At 41.1% G+C, this 22,859-nt stretch overlaps 1 protein-coding gene across 1 annotated transcript in view; it reads right to left on the bottom strand.

Moving 5' to 3' along the window:
- trak1a (trafficking protein, kinesin binding 1a) overlaps positions 1 to 22,859 on the bottom strand; it is a 38,108-nt gene that overhangs the window by 4,668 nt on the left and 10,581 nt on the right. Inside the window, 14 exon segments of the mRNA XM_029450962.1 lie at positions 832 to 934; positions 3,160 to 3,295; positions 3,297 to 3,634; positions 6,061 to 6,389; positions 6,673 to 6,909; positions 7,297 to 7,373; positions 7,462 to 7,599; positions 8,082 to 8,156; positions 8,326 to 8,456; positions 8,593 to 8,671; positions 8,756 to 8,864; positions 9,051 to 9,151; positions 9,312 to 9,428; positions 10,414 to 10,490. Of these exon segments, the coding sequence (XP_029306822.1) occupies positions 832 to 934; positions 3,160 to 3,295; positions 3,297 to 3,634; positions 6,061 to 6,389; positions 6,673 to 6,909; positions 7,297 to 7,373; positions 7,462 to 7,599; positions 8,082 to 8,156; positions 8,326 to 8,456; positions 8,593 to 8,671; positions 8,756 to 8,864; positions 9,051 to 9,151; positions 9,312 to 9,428; positions 10,414 to 10,464 (2,021 nt within the window). The 5' untranslated portion in view covers positions 10,465 to 10,490.

Raw genomic sequence — 22,859 nt, 5'->3', positions numbered from 1 at the left:
AATCTATAGGAGGGGAACAAGAGCGGGATTTGCTCTTTGGCTGAGAAGCAGCTATTTCATGTACAGTACACAGTGGAGACTTAGTTCAAAGAGCTCAGTGAGGCAAGTGTGTTTAGGATATGTTTTCCAAGTAACTTTTGGTGTGTTTGTTGTTGTAATACTCAACTAGCCACAAGACGCTGAAGTGTACAATACCCCATGTTCTAGATGGGACTAAAAGATTTCATGTTTTCTTCCAGTGAAGTCTCAATTTCTCAATGCACTCTAAATACAAAGTATGCATACATATATAGTGTGTTAGCAAGTTATGTCACATTACCATCTTTCTTTTTGGCTAAAAATGTATCTCAATTGGCGCTAATCTGAATTAGAGAAAGACATTAATAAGTATTAAGTAACTTAGAAAAATGATCACTGGCCAATTTCCTCCCGTTTCACAGATCATGAACTTAGATCATCCCTGCACAAGCTTTTTTCTTTTAGCTGTTCTTAACTCATGAACCAGATTTAGATGGATCACCAGCATTATTCTCACTTGCCTCGTTACCTTTTAGGGCTACCGTAGATAACATTATAAGGCATTTCTGGTCTTTATTTTCAACATAAGGCTTCTTGATTTAGCAGCAGCTCTCTCTCCTTAATGTGCCATTTGGTAAAACTTTAATGCAAAAATGGAATCCAGGTAGAAAAATAACTTCATCTGCCATCTTGTGTTCATAATAGCACACTACACTCAATTGTACAAACCAAGGACTAAACAATACTGCAGACATTTAAACCTGAACACAGTTCAACAGTAATACAAAGTACTCTGGTAATGAAGAGGTTTACCTTGGGGACACAGAGGTCAGCTGATCAGAGGGGTGGAGAATCCTGCAGGTGGTGAAGGTGTATGTCGAGCTTGTATGGGACATACACTTTCCTGGGAAATTAACTAGAGAAGAGAGGAGAAGGCTGTTAGTACTTAGACAAAGGGAACCAAGCAACACTGTACACACAGTGGAGAAAACCTTTACCATCATTAGTATGAGACCCCAATCAAAAGCAGCAGCATGCATCATCTCCATCATTTATAAGACAGTGAAGTGATGATTGGGTGTGCACCGTGGGAACACAGTTAGGCACGTTTGCTAACAGCAGTTTCATGATATTGTGTTGCTTACAATCACTGTACTCATTCTTCCAGTTCATACTGGCAGTGCAAGTGGGAATTTCATGTTGAAAAAACTAACTTTGGAAGTTATTCACTGTAAGTTAAATTGACAAACTCAGACTAATGAAGCTTTAAAATAATGTCAGATAAACTTTGGAAAGTATATTTTCATGGAACGAGGGCATCTTTGAGTTTCTAGAAAAGCGCTATACAAATCTAATGTATTATTATTATCACTTACATTGAAAGGATATGAGGAAGGGATCTTTTAATGGCCAGTGTGAACAGAAGGAACGATCACAAGTCACAACTGGTTCTGTGTCCATATGGATGTCTGACTGTTTTTAAGACAGACTTGAACAATTGCGCTTTTTTACAGCCTAGTCAGTTTAGTCCATCTAAACATGTTGACCACATCTTTTAGTTTTTTAGAAAAAAGAGGAGAGTAAGGTATAACACACATTGTATGGATCATTACACCCAGATGCATCTGGCATAATGTCCTACATGTGTATTAGGCAGAATAATTCACAAGGCAAGAGAATACCTAAAGAATACAGATGCAGCAGAATAAAAAACCCACCAGTCAAATGGAAAAGCAGAACTGTTAAACTGAAGGTCACTGTCTGACGCATTGAACTATTGCCTTTGATTATATTCTCCATTAAATATTATGGGAAAGATGAGGAATAGGGCTGACTGTATTGTACGTGCAATGTCTGAAATGTAGAGTTTTGCAAAGAATGTGTGCTCTGTAGTACATTCAGGATCAAAACGTTTTGCTCAACATTTCTTTGCTTTTTAGACATTTGTAAATTTGGAAGAAAGTTTATGTAATCCCTTCACCAATGAGGAGTGCTGGCAAACTTAAGTTCCCGTTTTCAAACAAGACTTTTTGACTCTTCTGTTATGAAACTTCACGCGTCATCCTTGTTACAGTGTCATTTTGAGTATTCCTCAAACTCACGTAAGAATTTAAAATGGTAAAACAGAAGCTCAATATCAATGTCTCAATACTTGTGTTCACAGATGACAATGGTACCTACTCAGCATAGCTATAATAACAGGGCCCGTGCGTTAATGTTAAAAGTGTTTTGAGTAAATAATGTTGCCAGAAGCTCCTTTTCTTTTTCATAGTGTAGTCATGTTGTGGAACAGTCTTCTGTTACACATCCAGCTGCTGAAACACGGGCTTAGACTTATTAATGGAATAGGGTCATCGAGTTTTCAGATTTTCAGTGTCATCAAATTGTCCTAGGTTGTGCTTAGGTAGTTTGATATGGGGGTTTCTTATTTCAGGATATTCTCACTTTAACATGTTAACCCTTGTTTCATGTCTGCAATCCATAAATCCTATATCGAAGGTGACCCCGCTGTACACCAAAGATACGAGTCAACTCCAATATAAACCAGCCTTGGGTGTCATGTGTTCATGTGACTTGGACAGCTGCAATGATAACACCTGATATACACGTATGTGCCCACATACTGGACCCAAGCCATGATATTGCTGCATGCATGAGTTTGTGAGGTGCACTGGTGTTTCAGTGTTAACTGCTAGAAGAAAAAGTGCCAAACTATTTCCTGAATCTAATTTCTACGAGTTACACCAAGCAACAAACACTTCTGTGCTGCAGGTCAAGAGAGAGTGAAGAGGATCGTAAGGGGGAAGAGTGGAAAATAAGTGTGATTGGTTGAAATAAAGCAAAGTGTGACAGTGAAAGGAGAAGGAAGATGTATGAAGATGTAAATTAATGAACAACAAAAACATGTACTCTGTTTTGATGGGGTTCGATGGCTGCACACACAAGGACTGCCGGTTGGATGGGTGGGGGTGTGCAGGTGTGTGCACATGAGCGTGATGGTGCAGGAAGGGATGTCACATTGGGGTTGTGAGATGTCCAGTGAATGCATCCCCAACCCTTCACCCTCCCACCCCTCCCTTTATCTCTATTCTCCAGGGTTACAAGGGTGGGTGCAGTGACCTCAGCTAAGCGTTCCCTCACCAGACATACGGTCCACTGAGGCAGCCTGTAAGGCCTGGAGCTCCTTGAAATCCACGTGCCCGTTCATCTCGGAAGAAGAGGTGAGAGGAGAAGAAGAAGGGGAGGAGCTGGAGAAGGAAAGGGGCATTTTGGCAACAGTGTCCATCTTTTACTTGAATGGCTTCTCTAGCCCTGCACATGTCTCCTTGCAATGTTTCTGATTGGCTATTGTCATAGATGTCTCCATTTGTGTTGAGGCAGACAGCGGGAGAAGAGGTAGAGCGAGGCACATCCATGGGAGCAGAGCTCTCTCCCGACAAGGCAGAGTCACATGAAACTTCGTCTTCCTCCGGTTGGTCCATTTGCCAGCCTTCTTCCTGCTCCTGCTCAAGTTCTAAAGTGCGGAAGCCCTTCGTGACCACACCGGGCCGATGATCCAGCAGAGCGCCCATGTGCGGTTGAGCCAACTGTTGCCATGCATGAAGAGTAGCAGAGCCTGGGAAAAGAAGGTCAGAGAAAAACTCATGTTATGTAAATCTGTCTTAAGATGCTCTCTGCCACAAATGCATCTTATCAAAATGATATATTGTCCTCAGAACAGTGGGAGTGTTGGTGGTAATAATGGGAGATGTTCCATGTTTTAACCCTGAAATACAAATTACTAGCGATTAGCTTTAGCACTTTTATCTTAGATTAAATCATACCTTAACATGTGCATTTTGGTATAGCTATGAAACTACAATCCTACAGTCACAGGCCTGCTTCACTGAACTGTGTGCAGCGATCCAACCCAAATTACATGAGCTTCATTTATTAGATTTCCTTTTTTTTTTTAAAGATTCCTTTTTTGGCTTTTTAAACCGTTGAGATTAAGGGAGAGAGCGAGGGGATGACATGCAGAAAAGGGCCGCTGCAGAAAGGACTCATCCTTTTCTACATGGCCTGCCCGCTCTACCAGGTACCAGGGCACCATCAATGTCACCCTTTATATGCTGCATCTAAAAACACACTATACTTTAGTTAGGTAGACATACTGACACATCTCTTCAGTAAATGTGTAAAAATATATATTCTAGCTGTTTACTGGCAGACATACTGTATATAAACACATATAAGGGCAAGCAGATGGTAGAGACACATGCACCAGAGTGGAGCATCATGCATATAAACAGTCACACAATCCACCTCACATATACATGTACTCCGACAGGCAAAGGCATATCTTGTATGCTCTTCATGCAGTAGATACAGCCCGTCACACATAGTGCAGTGACAGTAGTCATTGTCTTGCCCTGCATCTAGTAAATTTCAAGTCCAATGAACGGTTGTTTATCTTCTGAAACATGAAGGTCCTTTGAAAGATGTCAGTACACAAACTCATAAGACCAACACAAAAAGAATGAGAGAAAAGGGAAGGTGAGAAAATTAGTAAGATTTTATTCAAGAGATCTTCAACAAAGGAAAGAGACAAGTTGAACAGAAATGAAGTAAAGTGCAACGACAAGACGCAACCAAAGAAAAAGGAGAGCAAAGAAAGTGAGTGAAAGGGATGGATAGTACATACAGTAGTATGGCACTAATGTAGCAGAACAGTCTGTGGATTGGTTTCTCTACAATAAAAAGGCTCACGCAGTAAGAATACCGTCAAATTATTGGTTTCTTAATAGTGTCATTTCTGGACTATTGCCTTTAAATGGGTAAAGGATTGTCCTCTGACAGCAGCCAGAAATATTATGTATGATATAATTATGACTGCAGAACACTCACCGTGAAATAAGAGATTATTATTCACATCTTAACCAACCATCATTAGACTTGTATTTATACATCGACACATTGTCTGTTTCTGCCCCTTTACTTGAAGCACATTATGCTGCTTCACCAGGGCAGTGGTGTAGTGCTGTGTTTGAGCACTAGGTGGTGCAACAAAACAGGAAATAGCTCTGTAACAGCAGTTTTTCACAATTTTGGTCTTTCTTATAATAAATAATTTTCAAAGTCATTAATGCTGTAAGGCTAAAAATATCTTCAGGTTTAAGTCTGTTGCTGATTATTTTGCCCGACTCAATAATGTTGGGATATGGGGAGACAATTGTATCTTAACTACTCACTTTCTACTACGACCACATTGTGGGAATAAATATCTGACTGCAAATATATTAACACTTTAACTCCACAACCAATACAGTATGGAAATAAATAGTTATAGGATAATAAAGATCCTCTATTAAAAAAACAAGGTATTTTTGTGTTCAAAAATACACCAAGTGCCATTTAAAGTACCACATACTGACTCACTCACTACAAATACAATATATATCCCTTTATGGTATGATATACATTTTCATACCGGTTGCATTTCTCAAAGGTTTGAAAAACAAACACTCAAATCTGCCTTGAGAAAGATATACAGCTCAAATCTATATTATCTATATCTCTTTTACAAGCCATATGCTTCAAACAAGCAGCACACAGCAGGCTGTCCAGTATTCTATATTTCAAACCAGCAGCGTGGCTGTGTGTGTCGGAAGTAAAAGGAGTGCTGGAGATTTAAACTCCCCTCCTGTTGATCCACCACATCCAGCAGAGCTCTGAGGTGAGGCTGCAAGCTCCGCAGGCTGCTCAGCTCCGACAAACTGGAGCTCCTCTGCAGGGTCTTAGGATCCTGTGAGGCACTCAGAAAGATTTTGGACTGACTGATGTGATGAAAAAACAGATACTGATTCTGCTGCTGGTTCTGAAGGGCTTGGCTCTGACTCATCTGAGTGTGTAGAAAACTACTATTTGAATTTTGTACCCGGCTCTGGTTTTGACTTTGTTGAGTTTTTTCAAAATGTGCATTGTGCGAGGCATTCTGATTTTGACTCAATTTTTCATTATGTGGAGGATTAGAGGACTTGTGTCTCTGAGAGGAATAATCACCTTCTAGCGGCTTTACAATTTGCAGCTTGTCCGGCAGGTAGGACCTCGCTGAGAATGAGTACCCCGACCAGACGCTTCCAAAGGAGGGATGTGAGCACAGCGACAGCAGGCTCTCTGTCGGTGTCCCTGGACCTCCGCTACTCCCTTCGCCTCCCTTTTCGTCGTCTTTGGCCAGGTAAGCTAGCTTTCTCTCCCTCTCATCCTCGAAGAAGCGTTTTTCTGAGAGGTAGTTGTCGCGGCGGAGGGACAGACGTCGCAGGGCTGCCTCCAGGTCCCTGCTGCCCGGGGTCCCTGGGGTTCCAGGGGGACGCTTGTTAGAGTCCTCTGACCTGGGGGAGGGGACATCATTGACATTGTTTGGTTTCAGTGAAGATTTTTAAAAGCAATATGTCTCTTTGATTTTTGTAAAGCTGATGACTAAAACCTAAAACTTAGGCTAGAGTTACTAGGCACCAAACAGATACACAAGTCCTAACAAACACCAAGGTTACCAATAAGTGAATTGCATCCTCTTAGTTACTGAGACAATAAGAAAGAAACAAGAAATAACTTCACATCGGTACAGAGAGAGTACAATGTCAAATGTGTGTTGCAGAGTGGATCTGTCCGTACCCATCGTCTGGACCCTCCAGGATACTGCTAGTCCTGTTGTCCAGGATGATCCCACTCCCCGTCTCGCTACCATATATAGAGTTGGATGGCGGAGTGCCCACTCTGCTGGAGCGCTCTGAGGTGAGGCATGATGTCTGATTGGAGCCCGGGATGTTGAGGGAGGAGGCGAGCGATGAACGTTGCTGACGCATCAGGTTCAGGTTTTTCACCGTCTGGAACACTCGCTTTGGGTGCAGTCTGGAGAAACATGATCACATGTATATTGAATTGAGAGTTTTGCCAATAATCCAAAGTTTTCTTCAAGCTAAACATACATCTTTAAAAACAAAAACAAGAAAGCCCTATACAAGTCAGTGTCTAAATCTCTCTCAAGCTCTCAATATCTTGCCTGAGAGAAATTACAATTAGCTTTCAAACAATGGCCTGATACCTTTTATAAAATATGGGGAAACTCCCATGTTTTTTTAGGTATGACTTGATGAGCTAGTATGAGAGATGTGACTGAACATTTTAAGCTTCTTGTATACCAACTTTGTAACTGATTGTTGAAACGTGTTAACCATTTCTGTGCGAAGTTAGTCATTAACAACCCTGTCCATGTTTTCTTTTTAAGGTGAGCCAAACCTCTGCTCTTCTACATCTGGATCATCCATCTGAAGTTCCTTCCTCATGGTGCCCTCTATTTCTGCTGCCAGAGAGTCCTGGGGAAGAAAACAAAGACAAGGTCAAATGATTTTGTAGCAACTGAGAGCATGGGACACTAACAGACATTAATGAACATGAGCTCACCATCGGGAACAGACCCAGAGAATGGAAACGCCTCGTTGTGCTGAGCGGTAGAGTTTTATTCCTCAGATTCTTTAGCTCCTCCTGAGCCTCATGAAGTATCTCCATGCACTCTGCATACTTGTCTTGTAACTCTCGCAACTGGAGGAAAGGAGAAAAAAATAAACAAAAAATAAACTACGTTATGCAAACAAACAGTGCTACATTTTATTGTGTGTAGCTTATTTTTCACTTGATTGTCTTACTGCTAGTGGAATACACAATAAATACATTCTCATAACAAGTTAAGGAATAACTAATTGGTTAAATGTCTGATATTAAACCATTGATTGTTATCCTTAACTCTATATGCATCTAATAACTTTCAAGTCTTTATTACAAATCCAAGTATTTTCAGGGTGAAAAAACTAATCAGACCTGATTTAAGTGAGAAAAAGTATGTCTTGAAGACGTTCTAGTTACACATTTGACTATATAACTGTACTGCAATTGTTATATGGAGGTCTGAAATGTGTGGTTAATGATTCTTTTATATTGGATATATAACATGTAGTTCTAGAAGTACCAAGAATACAGAGTTATATTGATAGCGTAGGCAGTCAGCATGTTGTGGATTGCTTTACTTCAGCAGTGAGTTGTCGCTGAGCGTCTTTGGCTGCACCCAAGTGCTGAGTCAGCTCTTCGTTCTCCACAGCATACTAACACAAAATAGGATAAAAAAAACACTGAATCCAATATATTCCGTCTCTGCTTCATTACATTGCACACAAGCATTAATAAAACAAAATATAAATAACCAATGTAACATATTCAAATAATGACAGCAGATATTAAAATGATCAGTAAGAGAGTTGTCAGGGTTTATACCATCTTGGCCTTCTTCTGGAGGTCTACTATCTGAGAGAGGAGGTGTGTGATCTCCTCCTGCTGTCTGGAGGCATCTTCAGTCTTCCTGGCCAGCTCTTCAGCCAGAGTAGAAATCTGCACGTTGGCATCACCTGGAAACATCGACAGGTGTTCATCAAAAGTGACAATCTGCCACAGAGAATGCCTCTCTGCTGCCTCACTGCCTTTAGAGGGGGAGCAAGTAGCTGACAAATATAACATTATGACTTCAGCCAGTCCAATACTCACGGAGTTCTTTGACACAGTCGTTGACGAGTTGCAGCTCTTTCTCCTCATAGGAGATCGTTTCTGTCTCCAAATGACTGGCCTGATAGAACAAAACAGACATTACTAATAGATACTACATTAATAAATCACCCCAATAAAGAAAAGTGAGTGAGTGAGTGTTTACCTCAGATCGCAATGATTTGTTTTCGTCCTCCAGATCTTTGAGTTTCTTCTGCAAGGAGTCCAGGGGGAAAAAAAGTGGAGTTGACACATTGTTTTCACTGGGACGCACACTGTAAACACACACGAGAGAGAGAAACATGTGAACCAGCAGGTCAATCAATCAAATTCAGTAACTGCTTGTCATTTTACGTATTATTTATCACGTTATTTTTCCACACAAGAAGAATGAATTCCAATGCATAACTGCACTGCATAATATTTTACTGAAGAGGAGAGGTGGATGAGAAGAGACTTACGGTGTGGAGGTGGTAGATTCCCCCTCACTTTCCTCAGCAGCACTGGTATAGAACTGTAACAGCTCATCTTTCATGGACAAGTCGTGACGCAACTGAGATACCTTTATGTGGACAGTGAAAGAGAGAGATGGCTACAACTCTAATGATGCACTGCTCCAAACCCATGCAGACCGAACATAATAACAGTTATTGTGGATGTTTAAAAGAAATACCCAACCACCTGTAGGGTCCTATAAAACTGACAAAGTGACCGATGTGTACCTCTTCTCGTATGTGCTCCACTTGCTCCTCCAGCAGTTCGTTCCTCTCACTGAGGGCTTTGTTTTTCTTCAGCAGTGACTGTCCGATGCGAGCTGCTAACTCCAAGTCGCGCTCTTTCTGCACAGAGATAAAAGTTATGTTTAGTGTACTCGCAGCAAAACAGTTAACACCAAAGACATTCAATTAATGATTTGACATAATGGGAAAATAGGTTCATTTGATGTAAGTATTGATCTCTTCCTCTAACCCTCAGCAGGGAAGTGAAAGAGCAGGGTTCCCAAAATGTCGAGCTATAAAATGACTGCATTTGTTTTCTAGGAATAACGTAAGGAAATGCAACACAAGTACCCTTTTAAAAAGTCTTAAAAAGGTGGAGAAATAAACAACAGAGGTTGACGGAAACAAAACATGATGTCCCACATTACTCAACAAGGACAATCGCAGTGTCTTCAAAATAAAAAGGGACACTTAATACGTCAATCTCTTATTGCCCACAACAGCACATTTCTCTTGTAAGTGCAAACCCACTGGAGCCCCAGAACACTCCCTACACTGAATTACTGTATAATTAAAAGCTTATTATCAGTGTACAATGACTGCCAGGCACTCCTGTATTTCAGTACGTCTGGGTGCAATCAATAACAATATTACTGTTGCTCCTGAGCAACACCTACTTAGATCAGGAGGATCAACTTAGTGTAATAAAACTCTGAATTGTGAATATTAATGCTTCGTCAACCAAAGGAAGTCAACTTCCCACAGCAATGGAGTCAGTACAAAGTTCTCCGGTCCGTTTGTTGATGATGCAACATCATTAATACCATGTTTAGCCAATGGATGGATGGCTGGCTTTTGAATTTCATGGTTCATTTAACAACGACACTATACTGTTTTCACATTGTTTTATGTATGCCGAGAAAGCCGGCTGAGCTCCTTACCAGCAGCTGATGTGGATTACTTAGATTTGAATATCAGCCGCCGGCAGCTACTTTTATGATGCCATGAACCTCATAAAGCCACCTATGCTCAGACCACAACATTTGGCCTCACAGTCTGCATATACTGTAGTCCTTTGTGTGTTTTCTGCTTTAACTGATCTTACCTCTTCCAGCAGTCGAGTGACAGCATCAATGTCACTGTAGGTCTTCGTCATCTGGCCCACCCGGTCAGCACACAGCACTGCAGACACAGAGAGAAGGATCAATACAAACCCCCCAAAGAAAAGGAGTGAACAGTTGATGCACTCAATAATCAATCACAACAGTAAACCATGTATTAAATGTGTGACCATATAACATTCATCCCAGGTATCACAACATAAACTTAGTTATTCTTTACATTATTTAAGACTCTGCACTCCCCTTGTTGAGTTTTTGACTGTAGGTGACAAAAGATGTTACAAAAAAAAAAGATAACAAAATTCAGGAGAGATACAGGTACATCTCAATAAATCAGAATATCGTGGAAAAGTTCATTTATTTCATTAATTTAATTCAAAAAGTGAAACTCATATGTTATATGGATTCATTACACACAAAGTGAAATATTTTATAATACTTTGTTTTAATCTTGATGATTACAGCTTACAGCTAATGAAAACCCAAAAATCAGTATCTCATAAAATTTGAATATTGGAAAGATTTCCTGAGCCTTTTAAATGGTCTCTCAATCTGGTTCAGCAGGCTTCACAATCATGGGGAAGACTGCTGACTTGACAGTTGTTCAGAAGACAAGTCATTGACACGCTCCACAAGGAGGGGAAGCCTCAAAAGGTCATTGCTAAAGAAGCTGGCTGTTCCCAGAGTGCTGTATCCAAACATATCCATAGAAAGTTGAGTGGAAGGAAAAGGTGCACAAGCAACAGGGATAACCGCAGCCTTGAGAGGATTGTCAAGAAGAGGCCATTTAAACATTTGGGGGAGCTTCACAAGGACTGAGGCTGGAGTCAGTGAAGAGCCACCACACACAGACGTATACAGGACATAGATAAATACTTTATTCATCCCGAGGGAAATTTAGGCATGCAGTAGCTTAAAAGACATTATACATTACATAACTTTTAACATTACACACCCCCCCCTCCATTAAAAAGTAAGTACAAATAAAATTAAAAATAAGCGATAAAGGCTGTACAATATAAATACAAATGTAAAAATACAGACTGTATAAATAATTACAAAAGTAATTTTACAACACTGCAACATTGACCACTGTTTTTGTTTGATGGCTTGAAGTGTATGAAATGTTTGGAAAGTTTGAATTGTTGGAAAGTTGGAATCCCCCGGCCATCACCAGCAGGAGTTGTACAGTCTTATGGCCAGGGGGACAAAAGAGTTCTTGAGCCTGTCTGTGGAGCAGGACAGGGACAGCAGTCTGCCGCTGAACACGCTCCTCTGCAGGGTGAATGTGCTGTGCAGAGGGTGGTGGGCGTTGTCCAGGATGGATGACAGTTTATCAAGGGTCCTTCTCTCTGCTACTGTCACCAGGGAGTCCCTCTTCTTGCTGCTTCCTCCCCAACACACCACAGCATAGAAGAGAGCGCTGGCCACCACAGACTGGTAGAACATCAACAGTAGTTTTTTGCAGATTTTGAAGGACCCCAGCCTTCTCAGGAAGTACAGACGACTCTGCCCTTTAGTGTCCATATTTGCCGTCCAGTCCAGCTTGTAGTCCAGCTGCAGGCCCAGATATTTGTAGGACCTGACCACCTCCACGTCGACCCCCTCGATGGACACAGGTTGTAGGTGTGGCCTGATCCTTCGGAAGTCCACCACCATCTCCTTGGACTTGGAGGTGTTCAGCTGCAGATGGTTCGACTTGGACCACCTCACAAAGTCCTCCACCAGGTTCCTGTACTCCCCCTCTTGTCCATTCCTGACACGGCTGACGATCACAGTGTCATCGGAGTATTTCTGTTCTTTGTATGTTGCACTTATATTGGTTTGGCTTATTTATAGCTAATAGTTGAATTTGTATTCTATTATTTCTGTATGTTGCACTTCAAACTGGCTTATTTGAAGACAGTGTTCACTTAATACGATTGTACCTATTTGAAGCTATTGTACTTACAAGATTCTTGCTGTTCGGAGTTGTATCTCCATGATTGTTTGCACTTTTTGTACGTCGCTTTGGACAAAAGCGTCAGCTAAATGAACTGTAATGTAATGTAATAATGTAATGTCCTATCAATGTGGCTCTCATGTAGAAAATAGTGAAGACCACTGGTGTAGAGGCGAAGCCAACGCTTTAAGCCACCGAGGTTCCGCTTTGTTGCACTAATTGACGCACTTGTTGTCGTGTCTGCTGAATTAAGATTCCGATAAAAATGTTTGCAATTGAACATTCAGTCCGTTTATTTCTTATTCCCATCAGCAAACATAACATGACATTTAGACACACAATAACTTAACCTGGTGGAGCAAACGCTACCTCAGCCAGCTTGTGTATGCGTGTGTCCGGGTGTGTATGTGGTCAAAAACTGTTTACCTTCCGGCGGAACACCACCGTCAACAAACATTGGTTCCTACTTATAGCAGGAACGCTAATTAGCTCCTACAAACAGTATATAAAAACCCTGTGGTGGCATATGATGGAGGGTAGACCATAACCAGTGTGACTTGATGCTTTTTTATTTTTTTACCGTTTAAATGTTAACCTGCCTAAAAAAGTAGATTTCCTTATACACTCCAGTTTACCAGTTTATTAGGTACACCTACATAAACTAATTAGTCTAATACTGTTGTAGAGATGTTGATAAAAGTTATGATGCTGTTAAATTGTATTGCATTACAAAGAAGTGTTTCCAATATTTACTCTACCCTCATTGACATAAAGAGTCAACTGAGTATTGACTTCAGATTACCCAATTTAGGATTATATAAGATTCTCAGTGTTTCTCACACACACACACACACACACACACACACACACACACACACACACACAAATTAACAGCGCTTTTATTTGCGTCCTGCCATCTATTTTCTTGTTCCTACACACCCACATACACCTTACAGCACACTTTTCATATCTAGTGATTCAGAAAAGATAAGTAACTAAGTGCAGACACAGCGGGCAATGTGAAGAAGAACCACACCCCAGCACTGCTCCTTCAGCTGCATGAGCACAGTCATTATCAACTCCTCCCGTCCTCATACAAAGCTCGGACAACAGGGTGTGGACAGAATACATCACCTACAGCTGTATGAACCTCCGTGCGGGGCAAAACATTCATAAAAAGGGGCGTTCTCAACTATTTCCCTGATCCTCAAGAGTGACTGGTTTTATTGGTTCATTGGAAAATGTGGTTTGAGTTGTTCTGAAGTTATATTCCCACGTCAGTGTAGATAACATGACTGGGTGAGGATATATCGGAGTAGAAGGATGTATATTTAGTCTTGTTAGTCACTTTTAACATCATCAGTTGGAGAGAGGAGGTGTAATGTCCAACATCTCAGGTGTCATAGCAGGAAACACACACTCACGCAAAACAGAGTTGGCCAATGCAAAAATATTTTCATATCCTCATTCCTCACAGGCGGTGCACTGAGTGGCTACTTGACAAGGCATCAGTTGGTTGTGCTTTAGTTAAGGATAGTTTACATTATTAAAGGAGTTGCTCTTTTCCAGCCAGACAAGGTCCAATGAGTATGCATGACACAGAGCAGCTTCACATTTTGTTTGATTAAATAAGAGCAACTCAACGTGTTGGTCATACTTTCTTTCCCCCCCCAAAGTAGGTCCAGGGTTTGAACCGTTTCCCTCTATAAACCCAACACATGTCAAACATACTTAGGGGTGTTAGAGAGGTTCTACTTGAACAAGAGTCGACACTAATCATCTGCAGCCATGCTAGCAGGTCTGTGTACTTAAACACCGTACTTTGATTTAGTTGCTGACGTCATCATGTTAACATGCTGCATTTTTACCAAGTATAATATTTACCATCTTACTTTAGCATGTTCTGGCATTTGCTAAATTGGTAGTATTTGGTCACGATTCAGACAACATCCACATGCATAAGCTTTTCTCCTGGGCGAGTTGTTAGGGCACAGAGTGTTACCGAGAGAACAAACCAGCATGGAAACAACAACAACCAGGAAACATACATATGTGAACGTGCGCACACACAAAATGTATTACTTGTATACGTTTGCTATCTGGCCTATAATGAGATAGTACACTTGATAGCACAAGGTGCAGCCTGTTTACCTGTGTGTGTGTGTGTGTGTGTGTGTGTGTGTGTGTGGTGTTCTGTACAACACCAAGCTGGACGTGTAACTTAATATTGGAATGTGATCTGTATGTTTTCTTGGTGTTTTATACCGAGAGCCGGTAACTTAAGACAGAGCCACTCACTTGCTCTTTCTTTCTTTCTTTCTTGCGCCAGAAAGATGATAAAAGAGAAGAAACACGTTTAGTCTTATTCACCAGCACCCATCTAAGTCACAACAAGTGTAATGTTAAATCAAAAACTATACAGGTTCTACCTCAACAGATAGGTTTGGTGACTTAAGAGTTTTGAGTTGAAATGCGATTAAAACTTAATAAGGAGGCATCAGAAGACACCTGGCGGAGCCAGACGTCTGAAGTTCTGGCTTCATGAACCGCCCGGTTGCTGCTGGGCAACACACAACACAGTTTCAAGGACAACAAACAAAAACCAGGACAATGGATAGAAAGTCCCCCATGTTATTCTAAACAATACCCCAGCACAGCCTGCGTTAAAATGTCATATAATGTTAATCTTAATTGCCACTATAAACATGTTTAACCTCTGTGTCTCATGCACTGACCCAAATACGACAAAGTGACCAATCTCGTATTTATTTTTAAACAGAATTTCTCTTCTAATCATATTTTGTAATAAAAGCTCACTTTTACTTTCAGTTGGCCAGATCACTGAAGAGTTCTCCATTGTACATGTATTAGACTGTACCTTTAGTTTAAGTTAACGTCTCTCAAAATGCTCCTCCTCCTTTGTCATCATCTTTCTAACCATGTCTGAAAAACTCTGGATAGTTACAAATGCTAAAGTGATTAAACACAAACTAGATTTTTAAACAAATAATCAAAAGTAGCATGCTGGCACTGCACTGACAGCTGGGAAAAAACAGCCAAGCCCATATTTGAACATGTCAAATTAGCAGGTCACTGGACCATGCAGCGCAGAGACCAACATCAACATTAGGGACTGCCCCTGCAAGATAAAGCCGCAGCCCACAGGAGACAAAACTCCCTTTAAAGGGTTACACGGGTCTACAATAATCCCCTTCAGGACCCACATAGCTTCAGAACTCATTAAGACTGAAGAATCATGCTACAAACAGCGAGACACACGGAGCAAGGTAGCACACAGACTAGTGAAATCCAAGAAGGAGAGCACAACTCAAAGAAGACTACCTTCACACAGAACCTGTTGCTCTTCATCCATCTCTTCTTCCTCCTGCTCTGTGCTTCCATCACCGGGAAGGCACACATACTCCTCTTCTTCTTCCTCTTCCTCCTGGTCCCTGCTTTCATGACTAGGTAGACAAACATCTTCCTCGTCCTCCTCTGGCTGGTTGGAGTACTCCAGCTCGTCCTCAGTGCCAGCAGCTGTGAGCAGTGCCATCCTCCACTCTGTCACTGAGGCTATCCACTAAACCATGAAGCCTGCAAGTGCAACGCCATGGCTCCTACCTGAGCATGTGTGGGTGTGTTTTAATCTATGAATCAATACCTAATCTGTGTGTGCCAAGGAGGACAGTAGGTGTGAATAGTGTATGTGACTCCTATCTGTCTTTCTAAACACTACATTGTACATGACTGGCAAAGTCTGTCTGTGTATATCTGTCAAGTACCAAATCATGTCTGCTGAGTGAGTTTCTAACAGTGTGTGTATCACTTGTCCCCTGAGGTAGCTCTGTGAGACAACCAGATAACCTGACTCCTCCCTGTCTACTATGCTACTGGTCAATGAATGGACTGTTCTACTTTACCACAGACGGGGGGGGGGGGGGGGGGGGCACAAGTACTGTATACTGTAGTCGAGGCTGTCTGCTTTTTACAGTCACAAAACCAGATTAAAATAGATTTAACAACACAAGAGCATTTACAGTAATCTATAATATTTCTCCCAGTTATCCTCAACCAGTCAACCCATTTTAACATTTTCCACTTAAATGGTTGAAATGGTTTAGGCTGACACCAACAAGAGCAAATTAGAGTTTAAATAGAGAGACCTGTTTCTCAGGTTGGCTTCAACCCCCCTCAAGTGAAACTAACTTGGTACAGTCCTGTTCAGCCTCTATGGTGACAATAGGGCAGAGCAAACAATACTAGAGCTGCACCTGTTTCCAGGGCGTGCCAGTCACAGTGAATACTGTAGGTGAAAGTTTTAACCCATATTTACCCTCCAACCTGTTTATCAATAGGGGACATTTATTGGATAGCAAGTTTAAATTGGGCTGGAAGGGTGGCAAACGATGAAATTAATAAAAGGGAGATTCAAAGCCAGTTTTAATATGCACCATACTGTGAAGTCATGATAACAGACAAACATCTATAGAATGGACAGTTCAGGATTATTTCCTCCTCACAATCATATCATCTTAATGATATAATGAGGAGCAAAAGAGAAACAATGGACGTCATGCAGGAAGTGATATAAAAACCATTTTGTATCCATGATTTGTTAGTACCCATTGATCTCTGGGATTCACCAATGTCTCATTTTCGTCCTTCTCTGAGGCAAGAGAACATTTTACGAGTGGACCAGATCACTCTCACAATAAGATAAGAACACTTTTTTTTTTCCACAATTTAAAAATAGTTTTTCCACCACAAGACAATGTAAGTTTTAAATTTGAGGAACATAAAAAACACATCAATATCAAATTCAGATTATATTCTATAGAAACATTTAAATGATTGGATTATTGGATCATTGTTGGGCTTAAGAAATAGTATTGGTCCTATGATCCTATTAAGATAATAAAAACTCTCGGAGGGTGATATTGTGGCATTCTTCTTCTTAAAGTCTTTTTTGGTAGCGTCTCTTAATTTGTGGGCATGTGCCAGAGTATTTGCACACGGACCAATATCTGCCCTTTCAAAATGTTTAGGGGAGTTAATACACAATCAGCCACACGCCTCCAAGTAGATTCATCGTTCAGCACACCTGGGGAAGAGCCGATGGCTACGTTTAGTGCAGTTTGAGTTGACTTCTCTTAATATAGGAGAATGTTGCTGGATGAGGCCCAATGTTACCTTTTCTTTTTAAATCAGAAAAATAGGTTTACCTCGTAATTCCAATAATTAAAAATCTTAATCTGTTTAATTGCATGTTAATAGACATGAATGCTGAAGACTGGAGAGACATGGGAGAGGGATCAATTCCAGATCAGAAGCCGATCAGCTGTGACAGAGGCTAGGCTTCAGAGACGGTGAGTACACGCTCACATGTTAATGCCCTCACAGCCATACAAACTGTGCACCCTGTGTACTACAGACAGGGTGAGAGCTATGACACAGCGCTGATTTCACCTATTCACTTCATTCCAAGAGTGGAGACTAGAAATAGATCTTTAAAAATACTCAAAAATATTTCAAATACAGAAAAAGCATTTCAAACGCAAATGCAAGAAAAGGCAGAACTGGGACAAGTTGACCACACTTTGCAGCACCTTCCATAGGGGTTAATGGGAAATGCATGAAAAAGAGGAGTCCAATGACAAGCTTCAAAACCTGTCTACCTCCTGGAAAACTTTAAAGTATGGAACCATTCATCTTGTTAAGAGTTTCAGTACCAACAAGTATTTTTATCCTGCTCCATATTTGATTTGTTATTCCAATTAAGTAACCATTTAATTTAAGTACAATAAACTGTAATAAACCTTACTACCTTTGAGAAATATACAATGTATCTTCATATTTTACAGACTTTTCTTTTCACATTCATAAAGACAAATAGAGAATAACTGTATGTACTGTACTCTTTGTCAATGTCACATGTCCATTTGAGGAGAGTTGGTAAGACCGGATCCTTCATAAATGACAAGGTGGTGAATCAAAGCAGCCCACTTTTCTGCTCATTAGTCACTGCTCAAGTGTTATAATTACTGTAATTGGTGTAGAAATGGGATGCCAGCTCAGTACCATCCTGCATGCTTGAGTAACTCCACTCAATGGTCATATGGATGCCATGCTGCAGGCAACAAAGGAGTCGTGGACAAACAGCGCTCAGTGCTTCTGAGAACTGTTTTCACTCCCCCATTGCTTTTCTGGTCACATTCACTCTTTACACTCCACTTGGACAAGGAATTTACACAACTAACATTTAGTATATATCATTAGTAATATCATTAAGAGTTACATGTATAACCCTGTTAAAATCCACCCAACTCATACAACGATTGTCTGATATTGCTGCACATCTCTCTTTTTATTTCTCACTTTTTGGTACAGAAACTGTAGCAAAATTACCAACAGAACTCCCGTCCTACTTGCTGGCTGAGTTTTTTTAAATGCAGTAAAATGAACCAAAACTTTCAAGATGAATGATAAGTTTGCATTCTAAAAATGAAATGCTAAATCACGTGATGAAGGGGAGACAGTTACAATTTGAACCCTATATAGACTAGAAACATGCAACGTTAATTTGCAGTAGTTATTAAAGGGTAAATATAATTAAATACTGGCACACAAATCCATGTCGTCTCCCAGCTTCATTCTTGTTTCCTTTAATTATCCCTCCCCCCCTGTCACCTCCCCACTGGAAGAATAGTTTGCCCCCTCTCTCTCAGCCCCAGCCCTCTGTCCTCCTGCTCGCCCTCCATCCATCCAGCAATTTGTTTTGAAGTGCCAAAGAATATTTGGCAGGCTGCAATCGACAAGGGTGGCTTAGAGCGGCAGGCAAATCATTGTGCTAAATATAAGCCAACCTACTTCTGCATCGCTCCCACGCATATCTCAGAATAAACACCAAACCTTTCTATTTCTGCCTCTACACTACACAAGAAGATGTATCAGACACTGCATGTCCCTCCCTCATTTGGCTTTTTTAGCATTAAGCCCAGTTGTAAAATGGATCGTCAGCGTGTAGTAGAAAACAATTGACCAAAGACTGGGAACCAACCTGTGTTAGCAGCCACGGCTAAATAATATTGCAGGCATTTAAGCTGCACAGCTCTAATCAGGTGCTGGCTGAGCCGCCTCTAACTGTTATGTAAGAATCTCTACAGAGCATCCCTGCCACACATGCATAATATAGTACCCACAACTATTAAACCACATTCACTCCCTTAATGCATTAAACCTTCACATTAAATGCACAAACCACATTATACTACTATCAAAACTGCAAAACTGCACATTTTCTCAATTATCGCAGATTACAGCCGTGTTGAGTGAAATGGATTACATAACACATCAAGACATGGGGCCATAACAAAGCTGCCTTACACGACAAGAGGAGAGACTCAGACGGGAGGAAGAGTCAGCTGCTTTACAGTATATCTTTATTACATATCACTTCTCACAATAAACATTGTTTGTCACCAACTTCTACGAGTCTCTCCAGGTCAGCTGGTATCTCTTTGATAAGCAGGTAGCTGACATCAGCACAAACAGCCCTCTTATACGGATTCACAACCAACCACTCGAGCCCCACTTCATACACCTTCACACAGCTTGTCATATGGGCTACTATATTAGAAGAGTCACTGACTCAGCTGCCACAGGGCACCTGTTACAACCCCTACTGTATCCAGCAGACACTGCCTGCTGTAGCTGCAGCTGTAATGCCTTACTGTAACATCTGCCTCGATATTTGTCAGGAATGCCAGTCCACAAGGTCACATTCTCTGGGTTGTTTTAGATAGAGATTAGCAAACAGAAATCAGTTTAAGCTGACTCCACTAGGGGGTTTAGTTGAAAGGCATTCAAATGTATTTTATCTTTTTTGAGTACTTTATAATCCACTTTTTCTTTTTGTTCAGGGGGTTAAATGTCTACCTATTCACCAAGCTGGTTTAATATGAACCTCCCTTCACTTTAACCTCAGTGTGTGTCAGCAGGGGACATGTTAGGAAACCTGGCTCTACTAACTCTAAACACATACACATGACTTCATCAAGGCACTTCTTATACCAATGAACTTTGATTCCAAACTCTCCTACCAGGAAGTACTTTCTACCATTAACTATTAATTATGTTTCTGTATTGCTACATTACACGTACGCTGAGATCTTAATCTAAGGGACTGTGCAGCTCACTTGTTGGGTCAGTGTAGTTTCTCGACAGCTTGTGTCTTGTTTTGGAACCGTCAGTGCATGTTTACAGCATACCACAACTAGGGCTGGGACGAAGTAGGATTACATCGCGGATCGTGATAAAATAACACAATGAGTTGATTTAGATGAATCTCTATTATCGGGATAATCGGGAATACCCTAACAAGAGACTTGAAAAGGTTTTCTAGCTCACTATCAAGGTAGAGAAGTGAAAAATAGAGCCGATTTAAAAAACACATGAATAATCATGTAGGAAAGAACAGACTGATGCAATGTTGCTATTCTTAACTATTGAATCTGTATTTATGCTGGGGGAACCTTATGAATTATAACATAGTGATTCCAGTATGGTTTAGTGCCATTTGAAAAGTTTTAAGCATTTTTGATAATATCGCAAATTTGGCCAAGGCAAGGCAAGTTTAGTTATATGGCACATAGTCAGGATAATCGTGACATCAAACTTTCACAGCGTCTCATGCCTAACCACAGCAGTTACACTAAAGCTACTACCATCTACTACTGTATGTATTTCTATATCCCACACAATTTCTTCAATTGAGTTCAACTATTCAACAGAAAGCACTATAGCGTATATGAAATCAACCTCTTACCATGGCTACATAGTCAGTAACATCAGTGCCGTTAGTAGTTTGAGTGAACTCTTCAACAACAAGACGTCACTGCATAAAAGTGACGCAGCCTGTGGTCTTACCATCAGTACACTCCTCATAGTACCAATCCAGCTCGTAGTAGTCTCCACTGACAAACCTCTGGCCTCTGGTCTGGCCTCGTCTGTTCATCCTCACTGCTCTGACAGACCGACGTATTGATTCCAATGTCCCAGCATGCTTTGAGACAACCAGTTGTCGCTGGGCTCTAACCAGTTACTGATTGTGTCTGTTCCTCAGTCCGTGTCCAGTTTTGCTCTCCCAGCATACTTTGCAGCTCCCAGCTGGCACACAGTCATTATCGGTGACAGCCTGCCCATTCTCATCATATGTTCCATTTCTGGCCCACACTCATTAACAGCAAACTGTCAGCCTATTATGCTCCATATTTGTTGTGGTGCTGGTGCGATTTCTGCGTGTCATCCCACAGAACCGTTACTTGTGTCATCAGTTGTGAGCAGAAAAAAACATTGTCACTTTATTATCCTTTTTGTCCTTTGTTAGTTCTTCACCGCTTCAACAAATGTGTCAGTTGGAATCTGGCATTTTCTGTGTCCTTTGGTCTTTCTTTCTTTTCTGTCCATTAGTTTTCCTCAGTCACTCCAAAGCTTCAGCAAATGTGCCAGATTCTATCCTTTCACGTCTCCATCCATTAATAGCTTCCTGTCAGTTCGTCTTCCTGTGCTCCTGGCAGTCTGTCCTCTGGCCCAGTCTATTGGAGGTCATACTACAACACTTCTCTTCTGTAACGTCCCATGCTCAGTGACAGCACTAGCTCTACACAAGCACCACCGTATCTCTAACAATGACTCAATAAACACAGAGATTGAGAGAGCGAGCAGCAGCAGCAGCAGTCACGGGTTTTGCAGCAGAAATGATGAGAATCATGACAGAGGTGTGGGCGGGGTTAGAGGATGCCTACAGCCAATCAGAGGGAGCAATATCACCAGCCTGCTCCCGCCCTACATTTGTATGCAAGCATCGCCCCCTCGTCTCCTCTACTTTGTCCTTCTGTGAGGTTGCTATAGTAACAGGCTCAGCCTCCAAGGCCTGACGCTGAGCAGCATAGCATGTAGAGCAGTTAGCAGGAAAGCAGTGCAGTGTTGGCAGAGGTGACGTGGCTAACCCAAAATGAATGAACACAATGGGCATTCAAGAGCGAGTCATTTTAGCTGGCGGGGGATGAAATAAGCTCAATACACATTTATACTTGCAGGATGAAGCTAACACAAGGCCACCACTAGTAGCTATCAGGCTAAAGGCAGACTCACAAACTGATGCTTACTGGGAGCAAGTTGGCTTTAATAATTAGACTTTTTGATGTGTAAAAATGCAACTCCTGCTAATAAAGTGACTCGCACACCATTTAATGCTGAATTGCCAGAGAGGACATATAACTGCTCCACGTACAGTGGGGTTACATAAGAGATGTATCTACAGTTCATCATGTGTTTCTACTGTATAGGAATCAAGGTTATAATAGTTTTTCATTATAGTTTCATTATAGTTTAGTTTTATCTTTTTCAGAAAGGTTTAATTTTTCTATATTTGGTCTGAATGTGTTGTTATGATCAGGTATAATGTTTTTTGTTTCAGAAGTATGTAGC

Source organism: Cottoperca gobio, chromosome 16 (genome assembly GCF_900634415.1).
Source record: "Cottoperca gobio chromosome 16, fCotGob3.1, whole genome shotgun sequence".
In the NCBI taxonomy this organism is placed as follows: Eukaryota; Metazoa; Chordata; class Actinopteri; order Perciformes; family Bovichtidae; genus Cottoperca; species Cottoperca gobio.
Note: the sequence above shows the minus strand (reverse complement) of the source record. Positions and strands in the feature narration are given on the sequence as shown.